Below are 10563 nucleotides of genomic sequence, written 5' to 3' on the forward strand. Positions count from 1 at the left end.
ATCACATAGTAATGGAGAGCAGTGAAACTTAATCCATAATTCAAGAACCTCATTCTCTTGTTTCAACTCTTTCCCTACAAAATCTATTTCCTGAATATGAAACATGACTTGTTTGCCTGTTATGTCTTGAATTTCTCTTATGAAAGAGTCTTATGATGTTACAGGTCTATATTATTCTGACAGACAATAATCATGAGAAACCGAGCAAGGGAGAGTTTTGAAGAATGATCAACATTTCAAGAATCTAAAAAAGAAATAATACATTTATCTGTAATAAGGCTGTATAGTTGAATCTTAACCTTGTCACACATTAACTGTCTAACTTTGGTGAAATTATGAACACTGTAGTCTTGATTTTGGTTGGCAAAATTAGGATAATAATTCATCTCTTGGCATTAGGTACATATTAAATAAAACAACCTAAGTGAAGCACCCAGGATGTGGTCTATCATGTGGCAAGTAATACATAAAGCTAAATTTAATTACTGTAAACCAAAATGGCAATTCTGGTTATCTCTTGCTGATCAGAAGTTCTGAGTGGCCCTACGAACTAAAAAAAAAAAAAAAAAAAAAAAGATCAACAATAATTAGCGCAATTCATTTTTTTGGGTTGTAATATTTTTTTTTAATTTTTTTTTTATTATTTATTTATGTAGTTATACAGAGAGAGAGAGAGAGAGGCAGAGACATAGGCAGAGGGAGAAGCAGGCTCCATGCACCGGGAGCCTGACGTGGGATTCGATCCCGGTCTCCAGGATCGCGCCCTGGGCCAAAGGCAGGCGCCAAACCGCTGCGCCACCCAGGGATCCCATGGGTTGTAATATTTTTTTCAAAGGTTTTATTTATTCATTCTTTCATTCATTCATTCATGAGAGACACACAGAGAGCAGCAGAGACATGGGCAGAGGAAGAAGCAGGCTTCCTGTGGGGAGCCCGATGTGGGACTCGATCCCAGGACCCCAGGACCACGACCCGAGCCAAAGGCAGATGCTCAACCACCAAGCCACCCAGGTGCCCCTAGGCATAATATTTTAAAACCAGTAGTCATAAGGAGAAGAAAAGTTAAAGTTCTCCTTCATGTAAAGACACTGAAAACTTTTATACAACTAGCACTAAGCTCTCTTTCAGGAACCTCTTATAACATTTTTTTAGAATCATTTTCCCCCCCATCAGCGCTCCCATTTTCCCTAACATAAGTACACTGTTTTCTGATGTTCTTAGATTATTTTTTTTTATGTTCTTAGATTTTATCTTACTCATTTGAATTCTAGCTGGGTCTCTTTGGTATCTCTACAGATTCTGTCAAGTAAAGAACCAGTGGAACTAGCTTACAGAAAACCCTACTTAATAACAGAAGTGCTCTATGCTAATAGTATGAACCAATAGAAATAAATTCTTTCAGTGTCATAGATTATGAGGCAACTTTAGGAGCCAACATTCAGTCAGAAACTCCATCTTAGCAAGACATTACCTTCTTTCTGTACCACTCATCGCCTGGCCAGGCACACTGATATCCCTGGGCCCTCCTGGAATGGTTTCTTGCCTGGTAATAGGGCGTAGGCAGTAAGTACCTCTTTTCTATCTAACTGGACTAAAAGAGTGTGACTCTTCCCTAGGCCAAAGACATGATTCGCTCCTTTAAGATTCATAGTTAATACTTTTTTAAATGTTCATTCTTTGTATAGATACATGCAATCCTTGCAGTTCTATGACATATAGTTATCTTGACAGATGAGAAACTGAAGTATAGAGTGATTGAATAATTTGTCTGTGGATACACAGAAGCATATAACAGGGCTGGGACTTGAACCTAAGTAGACCTGATTCAATAATCCACTTCATTACCTCACTGTGCCACCCTGGGCTATTTAAACTAGTAACATTAATGTTTCTTTTTCTATAGAAGAGGAGTGTTCTGAACACAGAGTACTCTTTGACGGCATGTCAACTCTGATTAAAAAAAAAAAAAAAGGCTTTGTCCCTGAAACTTTGTTAACTGAGGTATCATTTTATAATGGAACATCTAACAATTAGTTCCCTAGGGAATGAGACCACTTGTCAGTATCCACCATAACTTTTTTCAGAAATATCATTAAATAAGGTGAGCTCCTCACCTAGTGCCTTCTACTATGCATCATGTCATCTAGCCAGTCTTATGAATCATCAGTTAACTAAAGTCTTTCTCAAAATGTTAAAAGCTAAATTGTTTTAACAACAACAACAAAAAAAAGGTAAGAATACTTTTAGATAAACACATCCTGGTGTTAATTTAAAGTGATTTCTTATCTAAGATACTGCTTTTAGACTGTGAGTGGTCAGAACTTGTCCTACTGTTCCAGCTACCACCCCTTCCTTCCTCTCTCAGGAAAAGTCCATAGGTGACCTCTGAATGCCCTTCTGATACTGTAGGAAAAGCTATGTGTCACCTAAAGCTTAGTATCTCCTAGTGATACTTGCCCTAAGTCCAAAATGCACAGGTCCACATCCTAATCTGGAAAGCAAAGGAACATTTATTTTTTATTTAAAAATTTTTGGGGGGGGCAGCCTGGGTGGCTCAGCGGTTTAGCACTGCTTTCAGCCCGGGTGTAATCCTGGAGTCCTGGGATCGAGTCTCACGTCAGGCTCCGTGCATGGAGCCTGCTTCTCCCTCTCCCTGTGTCTCTGCCACTCTCTCTCTCTCTCTCTCTTTCTCTCTGTGTGTTTCATGAATAAATAAATAAAATTTAAAAAATGTTTAAAAAATTTTTTTAAAATATTTTATTTATTCGTGAGAGACACAAAGAGAGGCAGAGACATAGGCAGAGGTAGAAGCAGGCTTCCCGTGGGGAGTATAATGTAGGACTCGATCCCAGGACCCCAGGATCATGACCTGAGCTGAAGGCAGATGTTCAACCAACTGAGCCATCAAGGCACCCCACAAAGGAACATTTAAAACTATTTTTAAATCATCTCCCACTTCAAGTTTATCTCAAACATGTAAACGATGGACATGGCATCCTTGCTATGAATAGGTGGGCTCTGCAGTGAAAGATCTTAATCCTGTCAAACCACATTTAAAAGCCAGTGCTTTCTGTAAGTAGTTTTAAAAATATGGCAAGAAAAAGAAATTTCTTGAAACAAACACCCACAATCTTGAAAAAAAATCCCTCCAATTAATCCTTTTGTTCTTTTCTTTTTAAAGATTTTATTAATTTATTCAAGAGAGACGCAAAGAGAGGCAGAGACATGGGCAGAGGGAGGAGAAGCAGGGTACATGCAGGGAGCCCGATGTGGGACTCAATCCCAGATCCTGGGATCAGGCCCTGAGCTGAAGGCAGGTGCCCAACTGCTGAGCCACCCAGGTGTCCCCTTTCTGTTCTTTTCTAATCCCACTCCTGTTTGCCTCCTTGCCCCTTTCCTCTGTCAAATTTACAAGGTGTGTGATCCACCCCTGCTTTGTCTCCTGAGGTCATCCTAGCCCTCAGGAATTGGGCTTCTTTCCTCATTGCCTTGGTGAATGAATCTTCTATGATTTTGCTTTATCTGTCCTCATTCTTCTTGCCCTTTCACTGGCCTCTGGCACTGCGACCTGTTCTTTCCGTCTATAAAATATCTCATTCGGTGTCTGATAGTCCAGAATCCTGGCACTTGTAATAATGACCACTCAGTGCTACAGACTGCCAGTTATCTCCCAGTATCCATCCTCCTCTTCTTTCTCTGTCACAGAATCTCCTAAGTTTTCATTTTCAAGCCTCCCTTGAGGCTGAGGAAGAGCAGGCCTGTATGATACAAGCAAACATGGTATGCACAAACTGCTGGAAAGCATCCTTAAAGAAAGATGATGCATTCTCTAGTCTTTTTTCTCCTTCTTGGGTATTGGAATGTAGATGTGATAGCTGGAGCTAGAGCAGCCATGGATTATGATGCAACACTGCCTGATACTATAGAGCCCTGGTCTAACTTCTTTTTAAAGTCACTATTATTTTGAGTTTTCTATTATTTGTAGTCAGTCCTGATTCTCTCTAATGCATTTCTTTCCTACTATTGCATATTCTTTGTCACTTCAGCTAGACTGTATACTCTTTGGGAATACAGGTTCTGATAAAAATACTTAATGACTGACCTAGATTTCAATGGACTTATTATTACATAATTCTGGATGGGTCGATCTTTTTAATATTAGTTGGGGGTGGAAAAAAATAGTAGATTAAGCCTCTCAATAAAAGAGATCAAAGTAGAAGATGATTTGGATGTTCTCAGAGTTACTGTTTTTTCCCCCTCTTTTTAGTTACAGTGCTATAAATTAATTCAGACAATGGGAAAAAGATTTAAGAAAAGAGATAATATTCAGGTACATAAAATAATATCTATTAGACTGTATTACCAAATAGAGATTAAAAAAAAACAAATCTTGAATGAATGGATAAGATTTCTAACTACTTTATCTGCTACTAATTCTGAATTGGTGAACCTTAACTGAAAAGTTCTGTTTTTGTCAGTTTTCAGGTACAGGAAACACAAGTTTTGGGGCACCTGGGTGGCTCAGTTGGTTAAGTGTCTGCCTTCAGCTCAGGTCATGAACTTAGGGCCCTGGGATCCAGTCTCGCATTGGGCTCCCAGCTCCACAGGGAGTCTGCTTCTTCCTCTGCCTCTCCCCTCATTCTCTCTCTCTTTCAAATAAATAAAAACCTTTAAAAAAAAAAAAAACGGGGATCCCTGGGTGGCTCAGAGGTTCAGCACCTGCCTTTGGCCCAGGGCATGATCTGGAGACCTGGGATCGAGTCCCGCGTCGGGCCCCTGGCATGGAGCCTGCTTCTCCCTCTGCCTGTGTCTCTGTCTCTGTCTCTCTCTCTCTCTTTCTATGTCTGTCATGAATAAACAAATAAAATCTTTAAAAAATACAATAAAATAAACCAAAATTTTAAAATAGCAACAATAGTAAACCTTTATGTTTCTCTTTATCCATATGCCACAAGTTAAGTTCTCTCTAATGTTTAAATCATATCTCAGCAGTGAAGCAGCAATAGCTTCCTGGTGATCTGATCCTCTCTACACATTCAACCTTTATACTAGATAGTAACAGGGCTTAAAGGAAATCATACCCTCAAGGTACTGAGGTGTTTATGATGCCTACACAACTCTTACTGTGTAAGAGACATTATAATATAATCCAAGCATTCCTGTAAGGAAACTAGATGTTCATATTTCCCAAGAAGTAGGTTTGCTCATACTTGCTTTTTAAATTATAAAAAGTGTTCTATTCTGATCAGGGAATAGAAGGTCTGGGAAGGAACATAAAAACATTTCTAAAGACTCACTGTGTTCAAGTCATTAAACCAAGCACTTTCTATACTCTAATTCATTTAACCTCTGTAGTAAGTGAGAAGCTATAATTGGTAAAGTTAAAAATTAATTGCTAAGGTCACTCAGTAAGTAAAAGTTCTAACATTTGAACCCAGGCCCAGCTCTAAATCCCACGCACATACCACTCTATTACACAGCCTCAAAGGACTCAACTCAAGCCTTCTACCAAAGTTCAGACCTTTTTTTTTTTTTTTTTAAACTCAGTGATCTTTGGAACTGCCTTGCTATCTGTGGTAGGCTGCAACAATATTTTGTAGGCTATCCTATCAAGAAGTATAGTCTATTTCCCTACTCTTTGACTCTGGGCTGACCATGTGACTTGCTTTGACTGCAATGTGGCAAAAGCTACATTAGAGTTCTTAGCTTGAACCTCAAGAAGCCTTGTAGTTCTTCTTTTGTACTCTTGGAACCCTCTGCCACCAAATGAACAAACCCGGGGTGAGCCTGATGGTGGATGATGGGCCACATGGAGCTGAGAGAAGTCATCCCTGCTGAGACACCCCAGGCATAGAGTTGTCCTGGCTGCTGACCTCAAATGCATGAACGATTCCAGCCAAGACTGGGAAAACCTCCCAGCTTTGCTCAGCCCAAATTCCTGACCCACAGAATTGACAACAGAATGGCTATGTTTTTAGCTACTAAATTTTGGAATACTTTGTTATACTGCAAAAGTTTAACTGATACACCCTCTCCAACTTCAACTCAGTGATCCCTTGTAGTTAAAAACAAATGGGGGGGGGGGGATCCCTGGGTGGCTCAGCAGTTTGATGCCTGCCTTTGGCGCAGGGTGCCATCCTGGAGTCCCGGGATCGAGTCCTGCGTCGGGCTCCCGGCATGGAGCCTGCTTCTCCCTCTGCCTGTGTCTCTGCCTCTCTCTCTCTCTCTCATTGTCTATCATAAAGAAAGAAAGAAAGAAAGAAAGAAAGAAAGAAAGAAAGAAAGAAAGAAATCTTTAAAAAAAAAAAAACAAAACAAATGGGGATAGGCCCAAAGGCCACTGAAAAGTTTATAGACCTTTGCTCATTCATGGATTCTGCTACTTTCAAGCCCAGACTAATTCACTGCTAGTGTTCAGAACCGCAAATAAGTTGTCTTCAAAACAGCTGACAATGATTCAGTCCAGTCTTCCCTTCCCATGGGCTCCTTGTGGCAAGGACAACTTCTCACAATTCTTTCTTTGTATCTCCTCATAGTATCTAGCACAAAAATCTTTCTTATATCATACATTCTCAATAAAATTTCTGAATCAACAGTAGAGATTTTAACTCTTGGGGGAGCTGGAATCTTCCAAAACCTTTGAAACACAGTGTAATGATAGCCATGGTCATGAAATCTGGCAACTTTTACAAATGATTGAGAAAAGCCTTGTGTACTGGTAACTCCAGGGTTTACGAGATTTAGTCCTTGAGTTTCAACTACACCGTTTTTGAAGGCACTTCCTAAGTCTTGGGAGACAGCTCAGGCCAAGTACAGAGTCAGCAATTTAAATATGCACAAAAGGCTTTATGATCTGTACTTTTTGAGTGTGACTAAGTTTTAGCGAAAAGTTGGAATCAAGCCTCACATCTAACTGGATGGTGCTAAACATGGAATAATGACGAATTCCTGCTATTGGTGCTAATTTTACTGGAATAATACTTGTGGAACACCTATCACAATGTCTGAGAGACTGTCATTTCATGGACAAAATATGTTTTATCTATAAAAGATCAGAGTTAACTTGTTAAAATTGAGTTAGTTCTTATGATATTTCCCCATTTACATAAAAGTGTTGTTATTATAAACCCTACATCAAATTTTTATACAGTGTTTCAAGTTTAACCAAAGATGCAACTCAGAGTGTTCCATTACAATAATTACCATCTGCTAAAAAAGATGGGCCACAGAAAAGCAGTACTTTTCACAATGGTTCTGCTTTAAGAGTTTAGAGCTGAACCTGAAACTTATGGTTGCTAAACCACTTGCAAAAACTGAAATTGTACCTGGTCACTAAGATAAATAATGGATACTAATGAATACTATGGCATTATTGACTGGACATTAGTAGTGTGTATCTGCAAACTCAGGTGGATGAAGAGGCATGTATTACCTCTGGAAAAATAAGTATCATCCACAAGCTGATTCTGAATATTTTTTTACATTTGAGATCTGAGCCAATGAGACAAGATTAGTGGATTCAGGGCTCAAATATGGAATGAGACATGCGGGTCACCATGTACTCTCTCAGGGGTCTGTAATGGCTATTTTCCACAGCAATCTTTTTAGTGAACCTACTGCTTCTCAGACCTGGGTCCTATGTCAATTCCTAGGTAATACTAATTTCATTCATTCATTCAACCAAAATCTGCTGAGTGACAATTATGCTAAGTTCTATTTCTTGGGAGATGATTCAGTTATGCATCTTCCTGGGGGAAAAAAGAAAGGCAAAAGAGGAAGCAGAGAAAAAATAATTTAGGGGATTGCTTAATCCATACAAAAAATAACAAGTATTACTGGTACCTGTATCCCAATTCTTCACTAAGATGAATCATATGAAGGATATATGATTCCTTGCTTGTTCCGGTGAGGCCAGGCAACAACAAGATAGTAGGTCTGGTGGTAGCATCCATATAACATTTACTGTTATAATTATCAAACCAGTCCAGTGAAATCTGTCCTCCATCTGCAGTTTTAATAAGTTCACTGAAAAAAAAAAAGAGACATACTCATTAAGTGTTTTAAGTCATGTCTTAATATTAGTGTCTTAATTTTTTTAAATATATGACATGATTTGGTCATCTGAAAAGAACTTTTTTTTTCAGCATTCACTAACACACACTTCTATCATTCTCTGTTATTACTAGAGTGATATGAGATAAGGACCATAAAGTATTTTCAGCAACATCCCAAAAAGGTAGCATATAAAAATGAGCTTCAGGGACTCCCGAGTGGCTCAGCAGTTGAGCACCTGCCTTTGGCTCAGTGAGTGATCCCAGATTCCCGGGTTTGAGTCCCACATCAGGCTCCTTGTAAGGAGCCTGCTTCTTCCTCTGCCTGTGTCTCTCATGAATAAATAAATAAATAGATAAATAAATAAAATATTTTTAAAAATGAACTTCAAAGTACTTCACATATTTATCTTAATCATTCCCTCATTATTCTAAAATATCCAGTATTTAACCCCTATTTGATTGAGGTCACCCAAATAATTCATCAGGGAATTATGAATAAGTAAAATGCTGATCTGATCACTGCTGTGGACCTTTGACTCAATAATGCAATCTCCCCACAGAGTATATTATAAACTGTGCTTTGTAAATATTTGAAAATACTTCTCACACAGTATCTTTGAACTTAAAGAATCTTCCCAAACAAATAGTGTAAGTTCCAGGCAACAAAAGGAACTCGAGAAAGACTAGATGACTCAGGGAAATTAATATTAGGCACCATCTAGATCTCCTGGTTACTGAAAAATTCTGGACCATATCTTTAACACCTCAAGGACATGATCATCAAGAACCCATTTGCTTTTTAAGAGGAAGTCCTTTTACAGGAGTCCATCATGCCAAATCCAAATTAATTGGCATCCTTCTCCACCCCATCCCCACTCCCAGCATCAGTGAATTGGTACACATCATCAAAGGATCTAGGTCCTCAGGGACAGATGCATGCCACATTGGAAAAGAGTAAACCGCCAAACACTTCTCCAGAAACAAACCGTCTACATCAAGGCTTGGGTGTGCACACACATGCACACACACGCGTGCATACACACACACTGTGGAAGACAATACGTGAATATTTTCCTGCAGCTGAGTGCATGTGTGTGTGCGTGTGTGTGTTTTGGGGGGGGGGTACAGATTTCCATTTTCATTCCCCCTTTCTGTTCTAGCTGCTTGCCAAAGGTTAACCGAGAGCTAGGGGGATGCGGGAAACCCCGCAGTTCTGAATGAATGACCGCACACGTAAAGGTACTTACTTCCTGTACTGCACGGAGGGCTTGGAAGTGATGAAAGGTCTCAGGAGCGTCTGTCCTCGACTCTCCCAGCACCACACTGTCGGGTAGTACGTTTCTGTCACCACGGGGCAGTGGTCCTGAAGAAAGCGGCTGAAGCTCTCGCCCCCCGTCACTAGCTGGGGCTTCTGCGGGGGGGGGGGGGGCAGTATTACGGCCGAGGGTCCAGGACAAAGTTTCTGCCCCGGTAAAGCAGAAGCGGCAGCCCCGCCCCTCGCGCGCGCTCCCTCCCAGGTCCCCCAGGAGCCTGGCCCGCGCGTCACTCGCCGTCTCTCGCCAGGGCCGAAGGGGCGCTTTGCCAGACCCCTCGCGAGGGAGGCAAGAGTCGAGGTGAGGGCGCCGAGGTGAGGGCGCGGCTCTCGGAAGGGCCGGCGGGCGGCGGCGGGGCGGGCGGAGAGGCCAGCCGGGGCCCGGGGCCGTCCGAGGCGCGGGGGCGACCGCCCGGGAGGAGCTCGCTGGCCTCGGCGACGGCCCCGCCGCCCGCCCCGGCGGCTGCACTCCCCCTCGCCCGCTGCCCTGCGCCAACCCCTGGCTCACCTTGGCGATGCTGCTCAGGTAATAGCAGGCGTAAGCGACGCTGAAGCCCAGGATCAGGGATAAGCCCACGCCCGAGCCGAAGAAGCCGACCCGGACGTGGTGCTCCAGGTAGAGGGAGAGCTCCCGGGAGAGCATCCGCAGGTCCATCGCGAGGCGCGGCGTGGGCGGGCTGGGGGCCAGCGGCCGGCCCGCACCGAGAGCGCGCGCCGCGCCGCCGGGGTCCGCGAGCCGAGCGCCTCTCGCCTTCCGCCAGCGGGCGCGGCCCCGGGGCCCCGGGAGACGCGGCCCAGCTGCTGGGCGCCGCCGGCTCCGCCCCAGCCTCCCCGGAGCCGCCCCCGCCGCCAGCCACTCAGGAACCTTCTAGACGCGCGGCTGCAAGCGCGGCCACCGTGGGGGCGAGCCGGGACTCGCGCTGGGCTCGCGCTCAGCCTGGGCGACCCCCGGAGGTGCGCGGACAGCGAGGGCCGACTCGGGGGCGCGGGTAGCAGGCACCTGCTCCGGTGACCTTGAAGGATTCCCGCGGCGGTGCCCGGCGGTGCTCGGCGGTGCTCGGCGGTGCGCTTCGCTGACCGCGAACCCTACAGGGGCTTAGGGTGCCCCGGAAAGAAATTGGGGGAGTTAATGCGAAATATATGCTGGGAGAATGCACTATGTGGGGGGAAAACATGCTACGTCCCTCAGAAAGTTGT

The 10563-nt window shown here is 43.3% G+C and overlaps 1 protein-coding gene across 1 annotated transcript in view; it reads right to left on the reverse strand.

Moving 5' to 3' along the window:
* Positions 1-10231, reverse strand: part of ABHD3 (abhydrolase domain containing 3, phospholipase) — a gene marked incomplete at its 5' end in the record, with an annotated part of 50468 nt that extends 40237 nt beyond the window's left edge. Inside the window, 3 exons of the mRNA XM_026006491.2 lie at positions 7843-8025; positions 9302-9465; positions 9875-10231. Coding sequence (XP_025862276.2) covers positions 7843-8025; positions 9302-9465; positions 9875-10231 — 704 coding nt within the window. The remainder of the gene's footprint in view (positions 1-7842; positions 8026-9301; positions 9466-9874) is intronic.
* Between the last annotated feature and the right edge of the window lie 332 nt (positions 10232-10563).

Source organism: Vulpes vulpes, chromosome 13, assembly GCF_048418805.1.
Source record: "Vulpes vulpes isolate BD-2025 chromosome 13, VulVul3, whole genome shotgun sequence".
Classification (NCBI taxonomy): domain Eukaryota; kingdom Metazoa; phylum Chordata; class Mammalia; order Carnivora; family Canidae; genus Vulpes; species Vulpes vulpes.